General features: G+C 43.6%; 2 protein-coding genes across 3 annotated transcripts; one reads left to right on the top strand and one right to left on the bottom strand.

Annotated features, from left to right (window-relative positions):
* Window positions 1-22: 22 nt before the first annotated feature.
* LOC135506203 (zinc finger and BTB domain-containing protein 25-like) lies at window positions 23-5,897 on the bottom strand. Of its 2 annotated transcripts, none has more exons than XM_064925704.1 (3): window positions 5,467-5,897; window positions 4,168-4,357; window positions 23-3,490 (listed from the first exon to the last, which is right to left on the bottom strand). In XM_064925704.1, exons 2-3 carry the CDS (start codon window positions 4,338-4,340, stop codon window positions 2,254-2,256), a joined length of 1,410 nt encoding a protein of 469 aa, XP_064781776.1. In that variant the 5' UTR covers window positions 4,341-4,357; window positions 5,467-5,897; the 3' UTR covers window positions 23-2,253. The 2 variants fall into 2 exon arrangements, with proteins under 2 accessions (XP_064781776.1, XP_064781777.1); XM_064925705.1 differs by having other exon boundaries at window positions 4,168-4,304.
* A 299-nt stretch (window positions 5,898-6,196) lies between these two features.
* zbtb1 (zinc finger and BTB domain containing 1) lies at window positions 6,197-15,309 on the top strand. Its single transcript, XM_064925701.1, has 2 exons — window positions 6,197-6,451; window positions 8,046-15,309. Exon 2 carries the CDS (start codon window positions 8,050-8,052, stop codon window positions 10,144-10,146), a length of 2,097 nt encoding a protein of 698 aa, XP_064781773.1. The 5' UTR covers window positions 6,197-6,451; window positions 8,046-8,049; the 3' UTR covers window positions 10,147-15,309.
* The last annotated feature ends 5,923 nt before the right edge of the window (window positions 15,310-21,232 follow it).

Here is a 21,232-nt window from a genome sequence, read left to right as displayed (position 1 = left end):
TGAGACGAGTTACATGAGACAATCTGTTACAAAATAGATATATTTACAAAACATTTTCCATGTATGGAAAAGTGACACAGATGAAAGAAAACATGAAATCACGACAAAGTGTATGACAAAGTGGAAACGCCATAGAAGAGTAGCCAACTGAAACATACCAGAGGTCACACACCAACAGGATAGAATGGAAACAAACCCAGAAAGGTCAATTTGATAATCCTAGGTTTATACTGTCTATCGCAGTACAAACAGGTTCCTGGTTCAACATTACTAGATGCATTCTTCTACACACTCTGATAGCCATTGCCACATATCTGTCAAATATGAATCTACAATCGCACAATAATAAAGCTTTAGAGAACTATTTAAGTTCAGAGTATCTCTTTTGATCACTTCTACTCTTGCCTGGCTACCCAGACTCTTTGCTCTGGCCAAACGCTACGCCACGCCCACGGACTTTAGTTTTTTTCTCCGCCATGAGTCTGGATCTGAGTACCTCCCCAACCCTCCACCCTTTACCAAATGCGAACACTTTGTTTTGTACAATGCCCTTCGTCACCAAAACCCTTCGTCTTTCAATGATGGCAGTCTCAGATTGAAGTATGTTGCTAATTACAGAGCAGCGGAAGAACTTAGTGTAAGTCGTCAGGCTACTTCTACTCATGTTAGCCTGTTGTGAGCTAAAATAAGTCCTTCCTCTTAGTGTTGTCAAGGATTTAATTTAAATTTTATTTAACTAGGCAAGTCAGTTAAGAACAAATTCTTATTTACAATGACGGCCTACCCAGGCCAAACCTGGATAACGCTAGGCCAATTGCGCACCACCCTATGGGACTCCCAAACATGGCCGGATGTGATACAGCCTGGATTTGAACCAGGGACTGTAGAGAAAACAAACCACACCTCTTGCAGTGCCTTAGACCGCTGTGCCACTCAGCAGCACAGGATAAAGTACATTCAACAGGTTTCCTCTGTAGTTAAACACTGCTTTGGGTCATATGTGTTGAAGATCTCAGAGGAGTGCTGATTTAGAATCCGTTTTGCCTTTCAGATCTAGAATAAATAAGACAAGGGGGGGACCTGATCCTAGATCAGCTCTCCTGTGACGCTTGAATACATCCCCAGGTTTTCCAGCTTTAAAGGTTTTGGGATGACACTTGTGGCTTTGTATTTTTTTGCATACATGTCCATTTTCATAGTTAGTACACACTTCTTGAAGGTGAATGAAGCTTTGCCAAGCAAATTATCTGCTAATTATCAAGTTTGGGTATACTGTGCTTGTTTGTAAGTGCTAGTTTGTTGAGATTAAAGAAAGAAAAAGAGGAACACCAAGCCCCTGCTCATGATTTTGGAGGGAAATATTTAAATGTTCCAATATGTGTAATGATGTACTACCATACATCAATTGTGTACTGCAACATTGTGGGCGTAAGAATTTGTCCCTTGCAAATTCCTGTAACCCTGACAACCCTCCATAACAACAAGCCAGGCTCCATTTCAACAGCTACTTATTTCTGAGAGTCAGAAAACAATGCAGATACATTTCCAATCAATATACCAGCTGGTAAAATATGACAACTGAGAGAGAGACAACACATTCCTCTTTTAAATACCATGTTCTATTCTATTCAACCGTTCACTGAATAAAATAACATACACTTTACACTGGATTCACATCACAGGGTTTCATCGAACCGACAGAGCGATGACGGTATTGACAAAAGCACAGGATACAACCGGATCGGTGGAAAGATAATGACGAAAGGTAAGGAACGCAACTGAAACAGGGTCATGTTCAGTAGGAATCAAACTGAAGAAAACAAACTCAAACAGGGTGAAACAGGAGGTACTATCTGGAATCGTCCAATAAGAATCACTAAGTTTCGTTTTCCATTGCAAAAACGTTTTACTATTGTCGTGCCCTAATGAAGACAAACCAGATGTGCACAGTCTCTGGTGAGTGCAGATGGGAGAATGAAGATGTATTCGCAAAACACTTCTCATTACATAGCTGTTATCCCCGGGTAACTGTACGGGTATAACTTATGTCAATTACCTTGTAACAAGTATAAGTACATAGTTCTTACCAATTACCATTGTTGATCCAGTTTTCTAAGAAAACACTCAAAAAAAGAGAGGCTACTGCATAATCACACAAACAAGAGTTATCAAATTAGGTGGTGACTCCAACACATCACCTATGTAAAATGGGAGTTGGTGTATTTCTTTCATTTCTACAGTTTGTTTTCGCTTTCATTCCACAGCGATGTTGTCCACGCTCTCCTGCGAGATCTCAGAGTCTAGCGAATAGCAGGAGCTGCCATTGTCCTGAGCTTCCCTGTTTGCCTCCTCCGCCAGCGCTACTGTAGTGCTTGCCACCACCCCGCCGCCCTCCGGTGGCCCCTCGCAGAAGTGCCCAGAAGCGTGGATGAGCTGGCTGCAGAGGCGGCTGTAGCGATGGTAGCGCGACGGCTTGCCCGTGTGCGTGTACATGTGCTCCTGCAGCTGGCTCTTCTGGGTGAAGCGCAGGCTGCACACGGAGCAGGCGATCTTGCGCTTTCGTGTGTGACTGGTAGTGGAGGTGGTCATGGTGGCGGTGGGGGGTGTACTGGTACCCCCCCTGCTCCGCCTTAGCTCGGTGGCTAGCTCGTCAGCTAGGGCTTGGCTCTGTCTCAGGGCCTCCTCCAGGTAGCCTGCATCCTGCTGATCCTGGGGGCACCCCCGCTGCTGCTGCTGGTCCTCACTGCCCACAGTGTCCCCTCCCCCGCCCTGGGAGAGGCCCTCCATTAGTCCGCTGGGGTCCAGGGCGCAGGTGGCGTGGCTGAACAGGTGCTCGCGGAGCCCCTCGGGGGACGAGCAGCGCTCGCCGCACCGGGGGCACAGCAGCGCATGGGGGCCATCCTTGAACAAGAGGCCCTTGCAGGGGGTGCCGCCCTGGGCCAAAGGAGACGTTGGGGACCCTCCCCCGCCTGGCACCTGATGGCACTCCTCTCCCTCTTCATCCACCGTCTCCTGCTTGATGCGCATTGAGATGTCTGAGTCGTCGCCGGAAGCCACAGAGGAGACACCACGGAGGAGACCAGAGAAAGGCTGACAGCCTGATGAGGGGACGCCCTCCATCCCCACAGTCATCGAAAACTGGGTTGTGTGGGAGCGGCCTGCCCGAGTGGACGAACGCCCGTCCTCGGGGCCGCCCCCTCCTCGGGCCCCTGCACTACCTTTAGGGACCCCAGTACCCTCCTTGTTTGCTAACTGGGATGAAATCTGAATGCCGTACAGGTTGGACATGCGGACAAGGTCGGCGGTGGCGGCATCGGGCCCACCCTCACCAGGCTTACTGCACAGCTGGTAGGCATGGAGGAACTTGATGCCCTCCTGCAGGCGGCCCTGGTCCACCGGCTGCTTGGGGCCCATGCCCGTGTACATGATGTGGAGCAGGTAGCTGAAAACGTCTGGCTGGATGTCCGTGGGCTGGATCTTAATGCACTCACTATGAAGATGACGATAGACAGTGGGAGAGTATATTAGCCTTTACTCTCCAAGCACATTCATATTTCCTGTCTCTAATAACAAAGTATATCCAAGTCCCTTGGATTTTGTAAAGTTAGATATATGTATACAAACTAGTTAAGACCTTCTCTCGTGCAGGACATTCAGGTAATACAATGTACAAAAACAAACACACAAGTGCATTACCAATCTCAATTATATTATATTAATCTATTCTTGCAGCCAAAGAAACATGTGGTTAACAATCAGTACAATGTGAGACAATTTACACAACACCCCTTCTAATCCCCAATATCACTAAAACAACCTCTGATGGTCACTAGACCCTGGTACTGTAAAACAAGACCAAAAAATGATGGCCAACTATTTACTTGAAGGGACTTGCTATACACATAGGCACTCATTAGGTGGCAGGTAGCCTAGTGGTTAGAGCGTTGGACTAGCAACCGAAAGGTTGCAAGATCCAGTCCCTGAGCTAGGAAGGTAAAAATCTGTCGTTCTGCCCCTGAACAAAGCAGTTAAACCACTATTCCCTGGTAGTCCATCATTGAAAATAGGATTTTATTCTTAACTGACTTGCCTAGTTAAATAAAGGTCAAATTAAATAACACCCTTAGTGTGTCACAGAATGCAACAGTCATGCAGTATGCATCTAACCTTGACTGATGAATGAAGATCATCTTGAAGTAGTTGGAGAAGGCAGCAAGCACGGCCCGGTGGGCCTTGAAGTACACGTTGCCAATGGCGACTGTGCAGTCGCACAGGAAGCCAAACTCCCTCTGGACGTTGAGCTGCTGCAAGAGGAACAGGCTGTGGCTGGAAACGTCCATGATACCCCCCACTCCACCTCATGTCACACACATAAATATACACGCACATAGTAATTCATAATATAAAAATTAGGTTCAGGAGAGGATATGTTGTGCAGACCTGGGTTAAAATAGTATTCACTTCCTTTCAAATAGTTTGGGGTGGAGTTTGCACTTCTGGGACTATTCAAATTGGTTCCACTGTGCCAGGTAAGTTCAATAAACATACACAAATACTATTGGAACCCAGGCCAGGTCTGATTGCTGTGCAAAGACAACATGTGATTCTATATGATCAAACTATTTTCTCAGCCTCTAGAACACACCGAAAATAAGTTCATAAAATGTCACACCTCTGAAGCATGCGTTAAGGAATTTCTGAAAGTGCTGCTGAAACAATGGCGTACTCTGCTGGTCAAAAAACTGAAAGTAGCACCCCGCCCCCCCTAAAAAAAAAGACTATTGGCCAGATGTTGGCATCTGCGTAACTTTCTACCTGTTGACATCTTAGGTAATAAGAGTTTCACTTCCGGTGTGAAAAGATGAAACATTGAGGAACCGCAACCTAATAATTACTTTGACATAAAAACAGTTAATTTTATGTCGATGTATACTTACGGCAAGGTTATTACATTGTAACAGAGAGTGGGCCGATATAATATACCGTTACATTGTTGCAATAGATAGGGCATGTTTATATTGTATCAAACCCTTTATTTAATTGTATCCATTTATGCTGACTACTTCAAAGCAGACGGGACAATATGATGGACTGTCAGACATAGCAAAGCATGCATTCTTGCAACCGCCACAGATAAAGGGGTCATCTTTCGAATGAAATATGCAAATAACCGAAAAATACCATCCTAAATGATGGTCAACATGCCAGTCCCCTATGTAGCCTACAACCCACAGGCGGTCTCAAAATATATTCGCCAGCTTGTTTCACTACAGCATCACATCGATTCGCACACGTCTGCGTTGTAGCCTATCAAGTGTTCCTGCAGACCGAATCAAGTGTTCCTTCTAGACAAAATCAACAACCGTGAACAGCCTCGATAACCCATACGGGCCCCAATGCATGCATTTGGATATCCCCTCCTATTTGCAAAACAAAGCAAATACGATAATCGGAAGTCTTTCTTACCACCTATTTGCGAAATATATATTAAATAAAGGTTTATATTTCGTACGTAGTCTATTTGTTGCCACAGAGAAATTCTCGCACGGTCTCGCGCGTCTTCCTATGTGATTGTCTCCTGAGGTTGTTATTCGTCACGTGACTGTACAGTAGCCTACTGTACATTTGCTGTTCTGTCATAAAAGGTGTGAACATTTTGTAAATACCGTGTGTAAAAAAACAAGTTGTTCAAATTGTGTAAATGCCGTGTGTTTTACGTTCCCCTAAAACATATGTCGTTGGTTGACAAACACTGAAGTAAGGGTAACATTCTAAATACATTATACAATTGACATGACATGTTCAGTCAATTTAAGAGCGCCTCAAAGTTCTAATAACCAAGTAGTACAGCATCATAAACGCACGCCTTGGAGATGTGATATTTTTCTAATTTGCCTTTATGCAGGGGACAGCTCGCATCCTATCAAGATGTAAGCCTACTTCTGTAAAACTTTAAGATTAATACAAATGTGTACCTACACCATCCTTATCGGTGGGTTATGCTAGTAAGTGCATATGGAGGCGAAATAAATAGGCAATAAAATTAGGCTTTTAATCAAAGTTATGCGGAGGAAGATAAACCTTGTTAATTTTATGCATTTGCGCTATTAACTTAAATAGCCTATGCCACAGTCACAGTCTCTATGTTCGTCCATTTTACTTGTAAGCGTCCAGCTGAGCAGCCTAGTCATTGCCTTGTTACAGTACACCCAGTCTCGGGAGGTTTGGATTTGCGTGAGTGGGGCTGGATCTCGCTCAGTGCGGTGAACGAGCTCGGCAGAGCGGCTGTGCGGAAGTTCTTTCATCCGTGCTGCAGAAGGGGCTTGCTTCGCCCTCGCGATTATTCTCGTCACAAGTTTATGGTTGGATAAAAGCGGTTCAGGTGGAACTTCTGGACAGTACACCCCAACTTGAGTTTTACTACATCCACAGTCTGCTCCATTTATTGTCGGTGAGTATTTATTCAGTGTTTTCACAGAGTAAACATTCCTGCTTTCGGAAAAACCCTGTGCCTTTTTTCTCATAGAGTGAATGCGGGTAGGAGCGCGGGGGTGGCAGTGCGTGCTTGCGTGAGATTTCCGACAACACTGCCACTGCCGTGGAGGTCTCTCCATTTTGGTTTCACATTGTTTGGTCCTCCCGATATTTTCAACAAGAAATAATAATCACTCATTTACGCTGATGCTCGGATTGGAACGATTGTAAAGCTGTTTAGGTCATCGTTACTTTTAGTGAGGTATGATTGACAACCACGATGCCCGCACGACATAGTCTCCAAAACAGGCCAATGAAAATTGGTGGGCGGGATTTGAGCAGTCAACGAGTACCGACAAAGAAACGGCTATTTTTGAGCCATAAACAAGAGGACATCACCTCACTGCACATTATCAAAGTAGACCATTGATAGACTAGTAGTCTACAGCTGTTGGACAAACAGATATTTCATTGTGATCAACTAAGTTCAAGTACATCTTATGTTATAGGCTTTAAAAAAGGCTACAAATACAGTGCAGACTGAACTCCACTTTGTAAACACTGTTACTGTAGAACATCTGTAATTGACATAACTGTAAATCTGTAATTGACATAACTGTAAATCTGTAATTGACATAACTGTAAATCTGTAAATTAGATTTTTTTTAAAGCTAGCTATATATTGTAGATATGTGTATTTTTTTGCTTCCAGAGGAGCACGGCTTCCTGGGGAACACTTACACAAACACACGCACACTGAGCGGTTGGAGGCCAGGGTCTGTTACAGTGTAGCATTAAGGGATTAGGTGCCTTGCTCATGGGCACAAAGTCAGGAGATGGAATACCTGAATCCCGACAGATATTTCCCCATCATACGTGGGATTCAAACCAGCAACCCTCCGATTGCAGGCCTACCTCTCTAACCTCTAGGCTTTATTCTGCCACACTAGTTCAAGACATAATGTGCTCTACTGTATATTATAAAATTAGGCAAGATCGTTTAGACATCGTCAATTTGATAATATAGTCCTGTGTGAGTACATAACTGGATGACAAGAATTGTCTTTAGGGTGAGCCTAGTGGTTAGAGCGTTGGACTAGTAACACGGAAGGTTGCAAGTTCAAACCCCTGAGCTGACAAGGTACAAATCTGTCATTCTGCCCCTGAACAAGCAGTTAACCCACTGTTCCTAGGCCGTCATTGAAAATAAGAATTTGTTCTTTAACTGACTTCCCTGGTTAAATAAAGGTTAAATAAAAATAAAATAAAAGTTTTTGCCACATGCAGACCTTTTAAAAATACTTTACTTCAACATGCAATGCTTAGCACTATTTTGAGAACTTAATTAAGGCATGAGAGTTTACTTTTTTTATTTTATTTCCTCTTTTGTTTTATTTAACCTTTGTTTTTAATGAGGGTTATTGTGCAGGGATAATAACCACTCAATGAAGCTTAAGATGTGCAATTTGTGTTTTCAAACAGATTTGGCACTCGCTTAAATAACTAAATGTAGCATCTTTAGATTGAAGCATTGCTTTGCTAATTCGCTGCTCTCCCCTTCGCTCTTCCAGGGTGATGGCGAGGCCGAGCCACAGCGAACATGTGCTGCAGCAGCTCAACAACCAGCGGGAGTGGGGCTTCCTGTGTGACTGCTGTATTGCCATCGGCGACATCTACTTCAGGGCCCACAAGGCAGTGCTGGCTGCGTGCAGCTCCTACTTCCGCATGATGTTCATCCGGGACCAGCAGGGGACAGCTCGCATGGATCTCAGCAACATGCAGATCAGTGCAGAGTGCTTCGACCTCATCCTGCAGCTCATGTACCTTGGCTGCATCGTGGTGGGCAGCTACGAGTTTGAGGAGCTCAAGGTCTCAATGGCCTACCTGCAGATGTACTACATCCCAGACACCCTGGAGGACCTCAGGGACATCAGGAACACCTCCAACCTCACACCGTCCTCCTCGGCCTCCTCCTCTTCCTCCACCACCTCATCCAGCTCCTCCTCCTCCATTGGCCCGGCAATTGCAGGAAAAATGATGTTTGGAGTCCGCATGTACGAGCAGCAGAAGCCAAGCACCCCAGAGGGGGAGCCCAAAAGTCTGCCCAAAGTTGCCATCACTGCTGTGCCTGTGCGACCCAGCATTCCTGTCCAAGTCAACAGGCCTCCACTTGTGGTGGAGGATGTGGCTTCCCCTTTGGTAGTAGTTGCACCACCGTTTCTAGACAGTGTGGCTGAGCAGCCTTGTGACCTGCGCAAGAGGCCTGGTGGCCGGAGTGCCACCCTGAAAGAGCGCCCCCGCTTCGGGCGCACATACACCTGCGACGACTGTGGCTTTGTCTTTAGCTGCGAGAAGTTGCTGATCGAGCACATCCTCACCTGCACCAATCGTAAGGCCTTTCAGGTCCCCAGGACCAGCTCCGAGGCAGACAACGACTCCAGCAAGGTGGAGAGCTCGGCCTCTGAGGGGATGGAGGAGCACAGGGTGGTCTGCAAGGGTGAAGAGGATTGGCCGGACCACAAGTCAGACGCTGACACAGTGATCAGGTCCATGACAGTTGGTACGGATAACGAGCCTGGTTCTGCTAGAAATATCACCATCAAGGTGGAGCTGGAAGAAAGCGTGGTGTCCGAGATGGATGGCATTAAGGTAGTTCAGGTGGGAGAGATCAGTGCAAGGCACGGTGCACTCAGCGACACTATGAGGGAACCGATTAAATTTAACCGGGAGGCCGAGGCTTGTGTTTCAGTCATGGACGACAGCAACGAGCCATTCGAGGGGCACATGTCCAGCAACAAGGATTCTTGCATACCTGTTAAGATGCGCAAGATTAAAGAGGAGAAGCAGGACGGGGACAGTGCACCGTGTGAGCTGTGCGGGGAACTGCTCACAAAGGAGGACCAGTCAGCTCACTACATCTCGAGCCACATGGGCCACATCTGTGCCTGCGGGAGGTGTGGCCAGGTCCTAATCAAGGGGAGGCAACTGCAGGAGCACGCTGAGCGTTGTGGCGAACCTCAGGGTGTGGACACCGACTCCCACGGGGAGGAGGCAGACTCGCCCCTGCCCGAGGACCCGCAGGCCATGGACGATGGGCTGCTGGAGGGGGGTGACCTGGCCTGCCCCCAGTGTGGCTTGCTTTTCCAGAGTGAGAGCCTAGCATTGGAGCATGCTCTGGCCTGCCACGAGCAGGAGCTGTTCCGTCCCGCTCTGCTGGAGGATGGCGGCGTCGAACCGGACCACCGGCGCAAACACTTCTGCGCCATCTGTGGCAAGGGCTTCTACCAGCGCTGCCACCTGCGGGAGCACTACACCGTCCACACCAAGGAGAAGCAGTTCACCTGCCAGACGTGCGGCAAGCAGTTCCTGCGTGAGCGGCAGCTTCGGCTGCACACCGACATGCACAAGGGCATGGCGCGCTACGTCTGCCCTGTGTGCGACCAGGGAACCTTCCTCAAACACGACCATGTGCGCCACATGATCTCGCACCTGTCGGCCGGCGAGACCATCTGCCAGGTGTGCTTCCAGATCTTCCCCAGCGGAGAGCACTTGGAGAAGCACATGGACGTGCACCTGTACATCTGTGGCGTCTGCGGGGAGAAGTTTCGCCTTCGCAAGGACATGCGGAGCCACTACAACTCCAAGCACACCAAAAGACTGTGTCCTGCCTGAATTTTATGCATCTATTACTTAAAAGCCATAAATGTGAGAACAAATTTATGCACTTGAACACCAAAAAAAGAAAACCTATGAAATCTGCACTTTCAAATTTGTATGAATAATCAAAGTGTGTTATTGCCTCAAATTTTGGCCATTTTGTCATTAGTTTCACACCCCTGTACTAAACACACATTACTGCCATTTGTTGACAGTGCCACAGTACACAAATCCTTGGCTCATCTTTTAAGGCTTTTGGAATCTGGTGTTTCTCAGCAAACAGCCTATGCAATACACAGTTCATGGAATGAAGTGGATTCAACTTAAGTTCCTTGCAAAGAGGTGTGTTTTGATTGTAATATGAATCCACACTTCAATATAGTCTTTGTGAGTAGTTACTGTACATAGCACTTGTGCATTTACAATGAAGAATGGCCTTGCCTTTGCTTTGGCAGTGCCGTGCTCTTGCTTTACAGGTGTGCATGAGAGTGGCATTGCATTCTGAACACTGTCTGCCAGTCTATGCCACTTTGCAACGCTCACTTCTTTGTCATTTCAATGTAAAGCATTAGGGACATGGACAAGCATAACTGAATATCTCAACAAATTGACTTATCTGGCTCCTGGTATTTTAAAATGATGCTACGAAATGGAAAGAGAGGCATCGTTTGTTTAACCCAATCATAACAGAGGCTACTTCACGGTTTTCCAAAATTCTGTTTCAGACAGGCTCAGAAATTCCTGTCTTTAAAGGCCCAGTGCAGAAAAAAACGTGATTTCCCTGTGTTTTATATATATTGCCACACTATGAGGTTGGAATAATACTGTGAAATTGTGAAAATTATTATATAATGCCCTTTTAGTGTAAGAGCCCACAGGGACCCGCACAAAAAAGTACAAAAATGTATGCACTCACTACTGTAAGACGCTCTGGTTAAGAGCGTGTGCTAAATGACTAAAATGTAAAAGACTGGTTTTGGTGGGGTGGAGTTTTGGCCTGCCGGGTGTCATCACCAGGTGGTAAATTAGTTAATAGACCAATAACAAAGAGTTCCAAACCTCTGCTAATAACAGCTAGTTGTCAGTTTTTCCCTCCGCACTCAGACCACTCCCAGACCGTCCTAGCAAATTTCTTGCTTGAGAAATTCCTCTTCGCTAAGAAGCTATTTTTGTTTATTTTTGACCATTTTAATTGAAAATAATCACAGTAAGGTACTTAATTGTTACCCAGAAATGATTTGATATTGAGATAAAAACAGCTGCATTGGACCTTTAAACCCCAAATGATAGTTTTGAATGGTAGATTTATTTTCTACCAGAGTTGATACACATGACTACAACTCATATCAGATATGAACACTTTTTTTTCTTCATGAAAGTTGCTTTTTAAGTGGAAAGTTCAATAGCTGTGAGAACTTCAGATTGTAAATAGGACACACAAAAACACTAGAATGCTTTACTCTTGACAACGGTTAACACCTAATTCCATATGAAATCTTTCATGCCACCAAGGCAAGATCATGCACTCGCTCTTTTGCTTAATCAATTATTTCACCTGTTTACTATGCAATATTGGGCTATTCGCTTTTCAAACAGACTTCGATTCAAAGGATTTCTATTGTTGTTATACAGTAATGACTTTTATCACTGTGTGAGAAAACAGTTATGATGTCTACATTGATTCCTATTCAGTTTTCCTGGTAAGGTAGGAGTATTGTATATTACCTATACAATTAGCAACATAACTTCGACCCAGTGACTATAGGACAGTAATTTGGCTTTATAGACAATCAAAAATGGTAATTTTTCATTTTTTTGCATACTGTACACAGACTAAAACTAAGTCTGAATCCACTCTTGGGAACTTTTATTTGCTAATCGATGACTTCATTCATGTTACATTTGCTTTCTCTTCAGCTTGGATAGATTTAGTGGGAAGCTTCCTTTAACATTTTCTGTTGTTTGAACTTTTGTTTGATTGCATTACACAGCCAATATTAAGCTTTGTCCTACATTGGTAGTGGCATATTGCGGGGAGTTACTTGAGCAGTATGACTCCTGCATGTTGGACACACGTGTTGCTATTGTGAAATGCTAATCCTTTTGTTTGTTGCACTGCAGAGAGAACATGCTCCTTTAAAACATCTTGAAATGACATGCAGTAGTGTGGAAGCTGGTAAAGCCTCTTAAAGTAGCTATCCGGTGTTTCCAAATTTCTATGAAATATGATCTATAATTACTTACTATAGCTAGGTTTCCATCTAATAGTTACAGATTTCCATGTGAATATTCTTAAAAAATTTGCATAAAAATAAAATGTGCATTTTTCCACCAGAGATGTTGCAGATTAAAAGCTATGCGTGTAAAAAAAAAAATGCTTTTGCGGTTAAATTCCCATGTACCGACAACAAAAAATACAAGTTAAATGGGTTTCCATCACATTCAACTCTTTTTATGGTTTTCTCACCCCCCAAAAAATGTCATTATGTTCCCAGTCCGGCATCGGCAGTGCGCTCCAGCCAACAGTGCACAGATCCAGTACTGTTGGCTAGAGCGTACTTATAGCCTACATCAGGGATCGTCATCTAGATTCAGCAGTGGACTGATTCTTTCTTTCCTTTTCTTGAGTGGATGGTCAGGTGGCCAGAACATAATTACAAATAATTTGACAACTGCAAATTGACCTCAAGAAGCCCAAACTATATAATATTTAACTAAAACTGAATCATTTCAAACCTTGCTTACCTTTGTATACGATCACATACTGTATATCTCTCCATTTACATATCTAAAATCACTTGGAGCTGATTTGCTGGTGTTTGTACAGTCTTTTTTGACCAACAATAACATTAAAATATATATATATATATACAAATTTTCACAGAAAACTTGGGTCAAATTTGTCCCCCAGGCTGCCAGTTGGGGAACCCGAGCCTACATGATGACATTATTATTAAAAGCGTTTCCACTGACATTTCTCACATAATACATTTTACAGACACAAAAAAAGATCCCACCTTGTCTAGTGTATTTTGTTTTGTCGACATTTGGAAAGTTTACCGAAAACCTTTCAGCTTCCATCAGGCCTGTCATTTAATATCTGACATATACTTTACTCACATAAAAAAGGTTAGTTGGAAACCTGGTTAATATGAGTGAAATATATTTCAGGAAAAAAAATAAGAATAAAAAAGTTAAAAAGCAGCTTTTCTGTGTTTGAATGGTGTGGGTGTACACCGGTCGATAAAAATATCCGTGACAAGTAAACAGCTGATTGGCCAGCTCAGCCAATGAGTCAGTGGACGGATTCGATTATACTGACCAGCGGGGTACCTGGCAAAGAAAGGCACATTCTATCATCGGGCGAAAGAGGGGAGGGAAGAGCGCCCTTCTCGAACGGAAACGTAATCTACGTCGCTCGGTCATTTTGTCAACAAGGCAGCATGGTGCATCGTCCAGAAACATACATATATATTCCATAAAACAAATGTTAGAATTTACTCATTTTCATTGGGAAGGCAGATAAAGCTCAAAAGCAACCACTTTTGCATTTGAAAAAAAAGCAATCACTTTCGCATTTGAAAACACTACTCATTACTCCACGTGCTCCTACGACACACCTAGCTCATGCCTGAAGGCAGCCCAGTTTCAAAATGAATGCAATCAACTTTAACCCGGTGCAAAACATGCCTACAAGGGGCAAAATTAATCAAACCCCTCATTGAGACGTCTTGGCCAAAAACTTTGGCCACAAATACAAGTATAGAATGAGTCAACAACATTATTTGTGTATGAGTTAACAATTATTTTAAACCATCATAATACAACATGACCATGTACAGATGTAGGATCTTAATTTGATCACTCTGTTGTTGCTGAGAATATTACTGAATTGTACATTTACTGAAAACCCACACTAACACATATTAACAGAAATTGAATTTTCATGTAGCCTACTTTTGGCCAGCTAATAGCCTAACCACATATCAAGAAACATTGTGTTAAAACACATTAGCTGCAGGATTATTTTTGCTATATAGGTCAAATTTAAGATCCTACATCTGTATGGAGGTTGTATTTTAGTAACCTAAACAGGAGTGACATCCCTTCAGGGGGTACATTAAGAATTATTAATGCACAAACAAGCTAATTTCTGTATATGATCAACTACTCAGGGCCCTATCCAATCAAAAGCAAGGTAAAACAAATTGAAATTATCCTTTTTTTTCTTTTCTTCGGACAGTAACTGTACCTTGGTTGTGAGGAACAAGAAAATAACATGGTTGTTAGGGAGACAAATGTTTTTCTTTCATTAAGTATATTAGAGTGAGATGAGTTTGAAAACCAAACCGGTGTTAAACAAAAGCATAAGTAATTCGTAATTTCTGTGTTTTTACTGCTGCAATTTAAATGTATTGCTTTTTAGAACCGTTAAAGTAATGCAAAATGGGTACGAAAATGTGTTGGTATGCATACAATCTGGTAACTCATGTCACCTCAAGTGAGGCTTTTATAGAGTTAACCCACTTGGGAGAGATTGTAAGGAGTCTACCTTGGCAAGGGTTGTAGTATTTTATATTTCATGAAGGAAAAATATACAAAGGCTGTTTACACAGGAAGACTAATTCAGATTTTATATTTTGACAAATCAGATGAGCTCTTTTGCCAATAATTGGGCAAAAGACTAGAATTGGGTCACCTGTGTAAACACAGCCATAGAGCTATGTTCATTTGCATTGCAAATCGTATATGATGAGTGATTTTGCATTAACTACACACAGCCAAACTAGGACTAGCTCCTATGGTCTGCACCTGACATCAATCCAATATATTTATCGGAGGGAGCACTGATTTGTTCTCTAATCCACACACAGGGAAGAAAACAAAGGCTGCATTTACACATGCCCGCCAAATCTTTTCACCCTATAATTGGTCTTTTGACCAATCAAAACAGCTCTTTTGCCAATAATTGGGCATAGATCAGAATTGGTTGTTTATGTAAATGCAACCATAGAGCCATGTTCATTTGCATTGTAAATTGTATATGATGAGTGGTTTTGCTGTAACTACAGTGTCGATATGAGACATTTTTAGGATAAACAATAGTTGGTCATTATACAGCAATTGATTGCATGAAATGAAAAATTAAATAAACAAGATTGATAATAAACATGTTCACCAACCAAGTGTGGTGTTTTGCAAACTTATTTGATTTATCACCATGCTGGTAGGTAGCTAGAGAAGGCTTGGCCTACTATGTTAGATTTGACTAGGTGGTAAACAACTGCGGTCCAAAGTGACTTTCGTAGCAGGTTGGAGAATTTACGCAATGGGTTAGGATAATTAGGTTAAGGTTAGGAAAGGTTAGCAAAAATGCTAAAATTCTCCCCCAACATGCAACTTTGGACGTCCCTTTGGCTGCGTTAACACAGACAGATGAATTTGGATCTTCTTTATTTTACCACTAATTGGTCTTTTGATCAATTAGATTAGCTCTAATGCCAATAATTGGGCAAAAGATCAGAATTAGGCTGCCTGTGTAAATGTAGCCTTTGACATAAACTGTATCCCATCTAGCCAATCGCATCACACAAAAAAAATGAGAACTGATCTGAAGGGCTAAAATACCAATTAGTGGGAAAAAAAGATCAGAATTGCAGCCTGTTGGCCATGTTGATTAGATCATTCATTACTGGTAGTTGCTTGTTTGTACCTCGTGCTCTGACGCAAACTCAACTCCCAAAATATTGCTATCCGTGTTTCGTAGCTAGCAAAAAGGCGGAGAAAGTGTGCGCGCCAACGTGTTTTTGTTTACAAATTCGCCATGGCCCAAAGTATTGAAGGTAAGTTACAAGTAAATGTAGTTTTACAAACAGTTTTGGCTGGATAATGAATTTACTCCTTCAGTTTCTCACACCCTAGTTATATGCTTGCGTTGGCTAAACTGGCTTTAGTAAGCTATTTAGCTGTGCATACTTATTTACTCAATATTTCAGTTTCAAACGAAATACTGTAGTCACACAATTATCCAACCGTTTCACTATGTTTTGCAAACTTGTTGATGGCCTGCAGGTGACAGGCGCAGGTCGGGTCAGACTGGGAAAAGTCTATGCCAATGCCAGAGTCCCCATGACAACGATAATGTGATCATGCACAACCCTGAATGCAGCGCCATACTGGAACTAGATTCTTCAGAATCGTCTGAGGAATCTTCAGAAGAAGACATTGTGAAGGCAACTTTGATGTAGTTATTGCCGGTGTTCTCGCAAACTCGCCTAGTTCCCTGCTCAGGACAATGGCACAGGAGGCTGATGGTGGTGGATCTCTCATTCAAAGTGCTTTGCCTTACGTTAATTTTTCTAAGATGCTATACTTGTTAATAAACCCATTGCTTTCCCCTTGTTAGTGTTCTACAGAGCCAGAGGTTGTAGACCCAGCCATGGAGCTGGAAAGGAGGATTGAGGAGATGAGGAGGCGAAATGAGGCTTTGCTGAAAAGGTTCAAAGTAAGTCTTATCAGTAGCTAGTGCAGCGTCCTGACTGAAACTTATATCATACAAAGGTAAACACTATATGCTACTATTTTGAAAAGGTTTAGGTAAGGAATTTGAAACTGAAGCCTTTCATCATATTCGGAAACATTTATCTGAATGTTCGATGGTGTATTTTCAGTAGAGGCTTTGTTACCTAAAAAGCAGAATGCAAATGGTCACTGAATTGGTTACCTTTACATTTTCCTCATGTCTTTGGCTGCATTGAGGCCTCAGCTATAGTCACCTCACCTAAGTCACATGACATGTCTCATTCTTCATAGGAAGTTGAGGAGGACAAGAGAAGGGCTGAGCGTAGGGGGGCAGCCTTGCTGCCCAAAAGAACCAAACTGGTCAAAACCAGTTATTCAGCTCATACCACTGATGTGTCGGACCAGTGGGAGAGCCTCGCCATCACCGTAATGAACCAGGTGCCAACCCAGGTGTTTCCTGTGCAGCCTGCTTGGGGGAGACATTGCACTTCTCACTTGCTAATTGACTGCAAGGAAACATAAGAAAGCAGTATCCTGGGTCATGAAATTAATTGGTTAATTGAAATGCATCAAATGGCCTGAAAGATTCCTAAAGTTGACCTGGATTCATCCAGTTGATCGCACCCCCTCCCCTGAAGATGAATAATGCAGGATAACTTGTAGTTACAGTATCAACATTGCTGTTCCCATTATCTCCATTGATGGGGTGACATTGCAGGTGACATACAGTTTTCCCCTCTGAAAAATGAATAATGCATTTTATTTATTAATTCAATGCACCATCTAATATCCCCTCTCCTATGTGTCATATGGAGGAGGACACCCGTTTGGTGGCAAGACGGTCTAATGGAGGCAGAAGGCAGCCCAAATCACGGAGGTTGGAGGACCGCCTGGAAAAGAGATGTGGGGAGGAGAGCAACATTTTGGAGGAAAGGCAACTGATAATCTGCACTATAGACAACAGTGAGGTAAGTGCTTTTACTAACACGGGTCAGAACCGTCCACTATGACATGGACTCCGCTGTCATTGACAAGGGTTTAAGCGTTAAAAGAGTGATTTTTTTGGTGTTGCTCAAGAAACATACAGGCAATAAGGAAGGTCCATCCCCACTCTCATGAGTAGGAAATTACCCTTGAAAAAGAGTGAGTTAACATCAATGTTTGTCATTTTGCGTGTTTGTAAAGTTTAGCGGTTCTTCTGTGTCTCTGGAGATGTAGTTGAAGGTGACGTTACACCTTTTCATGCGACCCTGTCTGCTGAAACATGAACATGTTCGTCAGCTTTCAGTTCAAAGCTCAAACTGAAGTGATTTTCACAGCACCGATCTGGTATATATGACAATAAAAAAAGATCTATATTAACGTCATATCCCTCTTGAACCCGCGTGCCATTGAGCTACATGGGTCGTGTCCCAATCCAATAGACCTAGCTTCCTTTCCCCCGTGGGAAATGTTACGCAAGAAAAGGTTTAACTTATATTTCAGACTCTTGACCTTGTTCTACTCATGTTTCTATAACAGCTGTCTTTGATCCCCATGGAATGCTGAGAAACCACTCACAGGCAGAGCACAGTGCCCTGTAGGCTGCCAAGTGCAATGAAAGCAGCATGTCATCCACTAGGCCGAACTGCATGGCACGCTATCTCATGCTAACTGGTAGGAGCTAGTGCTCTGCCATGTAGTCTACTGTATGGGAAGCTACTATAGGGCCTACAGCTATATCATAGGGCCAGCAGTTGTATACACCACTGTGGAACCCACTGTCCATTGGTTGTATCCAGTGTATCGTCCTGTTGAGAATTGGAACTTGAATATTGGTTTTATAGGCAGCTGGTGGTGCTCTTGGCACTTAACATTGTATGGGGAATACTCTCCCCATCCACCGCTAATGGGATGTGCCCACCTGGATGATGCCATGGCAGCCATTTTGTGGCAGAAAACGTTCCACCACCCATCAGGATGGTGTTTATTAGGGCACACACAGTGTGGCAAATTGTTTTGCAATGGAGAAACTATTGGACAAGATCACAGTACGTCCCCCGTTTTACTGTTTTGGAGCGTTTTCTGTCATTTTTGTCCTTTTTGAGCACGGCCCAGACCAGGCCACACAGAACATAAATGTCCCACTTTTAGACACTTGAGTTACTGGCTGTGACAGTGAAATCGGGCTGGAATGGAAGCTCAGGGATGGATGCCAATCTGACCTCTAATTATTCAACTGCAGCAGAGTTTCTATTTATTCCCCATGGGGATTGTTGTTGGACTAGTTGAATAGATCCCTGTGAAGGCATGTTACCACCATAATCTGTTATTAGTCTAGTGGTTAGAGCGTTGGACTAGTAACCGGAGCTGACAAAGGTACAAATCTGTCGTTCTGCCCCTGAACAGGCAGTTAACCCACTGTTCCTAGGCCGTCATTGAAAATAAGAATTTGTTCTTAAAACTGACTTGCCTAGTTAAATAAAGGTAAAATTAAATTGTGAAATGGGTTGTCGAAGGGTCGTCCTTGATTTACACGGTAGGCCTAGGTGTTTGATGGTGTACTCTGTTCACTTTCAATATGATGCAATATAGGAAGGATGAATGAATCATCTGGGTGGTGATGAATTAAGGTTGTCCTGTCTACATTTTTGACATTGGTACACTGTGTTGTTGTTCCTGGGCTGTGGTTCCGATCTTGTCCACTTGAGTGTGCTGTTGCACACTGAGCATGTTTCTCCACTACTTGTTTGAATTAGGCCAGGGCTATTCTACTGTATGTATTGACCCATGTTTTAGTCATGTTAATTTACCCATGTAGCAGCTTTTTAGTGAGGTTTTATTTTATTTATTGAATTCTACTTTTCACTTGTTAAAGTGCATGATCGGAAGCTATTAAATGTCACCAATTGGACCAACAACTAGTGCCTCTTGCGTTCTGTTGGGCAGCTGTGGAGCCCTCTCCACAAAAAAAAAACATCCGAAAGCTGCGAGGTCACATTTCTCCCCCACTGAGACTGAAGTCTCTCTCTCAGTTTCCTGAGCGATTACAATTAGGCCTGATTACACCCACCGGTCAAGACATGATGCAGAATTCACTGCTGGCCATAGTCTGCCGACTGATACAATCTTGTATAAATGTGCGTAGACCATACATGTCACACTAGGCCTAGCAGTGTTCACTTTAATTTTATAGTGCATACCCTGTTCCTATAGAGGGCCTATATCATGCCAAGTTCAGAGTGGTGTTGATGGAAATCTTACAATGATTCTATGTATTGCATACTGTTGAATCCATAGGCTAAGTCTACTACTGTATGTGTTGTCTGAGTGTTGGGTCGTTCTGAACAAACCTCTCAGTTATACAGCCCTGTACGTTGCTGATGCTGTCTACCAACTTTTGATGTTTGGGCAAATCTTTGTGAGGGTCGAATCCTAACTTGAGATATGTGTAATTCCAAACCCACGTGTAGGCCAAATCATGCATTGATGTCAATGGAAGATGTCTCATATTAGGCTTGAGGCCTATGATCACAGGTCGATTGGAGGGAGCGGCCAGGCTTTGATGGACAGCAAATCATCCTGTAGCGAAGGCCAACTGTTTTCATTTGGTAGGTGCTGAGCTTTCTCATTGGTGCGTTGCTTTGCATACTGACATCAAGCAAATTCCCACACTGCACACCACATGCTGTAGCTACCCATAGGGGAAGGGGATACCTAGTCAATTGCGCAACTAATTGCATTCAACTGAAATGTCTTCTGCATTTAACCCAACCTCTCTGAATCGAAGAGGTGCGGGAGGCTGCCTTAATCAACATCCATGTCATTGGCTCCTGGGAAGCAGTTGTTGTTGAGGCTATACTGCCTTTCTCAAGGGCAGAACAGCAGATTTTTCCACCTTGTCGGCTCGGGATTAAAAACCAGCGACCTTTCGGTTGCTGGCCCAACGCTCCTAACCGCTAGGTACCTGCCGCCTCGTCTTCCAGTCATTGCGCTAGTTAACATTGGCTCGTGAAACTACCTCGAACTTGTGGTCTTAATAAAACAGTTTTGTACCACCACCACTTAGGATGTTGTACACTATTTTTTTTTTGGCGGGGGGGATAGGAGTCTCTGTTCATGTCTTATGATAAACTTGGGCAAGTATTTAACTTAGTGGGGAATCAAATGAACATATTTGAATTCTGTTTTGTCTGTATTCATTCTGCCCCCACACCCAGCCTGCAAATGGAGATGAATTATGGAGTATGACAGGGCCACCCTAGTCACCGGGGATTGTGAATAATGGACGCTCGCATGTGCACAAACACATTCTCTGGTGTTTCTTGGGAACAAATGACACTACCCCTGTCGTGACGATCAATCGAAGGTGTGACACATACAAATGGAAGCGCACGGCACCAAGTCTGCCTTTTTATTCTACAGGTTATGCAACAGGGGTGTTGTCTGCCTCTACGGACACCGCACACACGCACCGCGACCCAGGAGAAAGAGGGAAATTGAAAGCACTAGTTTCTGTAGGAGCCTGGTGAGGCCTGGGAGTGAGAGAGGTGATCCGATGACTGTCCCTAGGGCTGGGAAATATCGTGTATATACTGGT

This window comes from Oncorhynchus masou, chromosome 19 (assembly GCF_036934945.1).
Source record: "Oncorhynchus masou masou isolate Uvic2021 chromosome 19, UVic_Omas_1.1, whole genome shotgun sequence".
Lineage (NCBI taxonomy): Eukaryota > Metazoa > Chordata > Actinopteri > Salmoniformes > Salmonidae > Oncorhynchus > Oncorhynchus masou.
The sequence above is the reverse complement of the archived record's forward strand: the minus strand, read 5'-3'. Positions and strand labels throughout refer to the sequence as shown.

Bases quoted from the DNA above. Each gene is read 5' to 3' on its own strand.
- zbtb1 (XM_064925701.1), top strand. From the start codon at position 8,050: ATGGCGAGGCCGAGCCACAGCGAACATGTGCTGCAGCAGCTCAACAAC.
- LOC135506203 (XM_064925704.1), bottom strand. From the start codon at position 4,340: ATGGACGTTTCCAGCCACAGCCTGTTCCTCTTGCAGCAGCTCAACGTC. The intron at 3,491-4,167 runs GTTAGATGCATA...TCATCTTCATAG, and splicing joins ATCTTCATTCATCAGTCAAG to TGAGTGCATTAAGATCCAGC.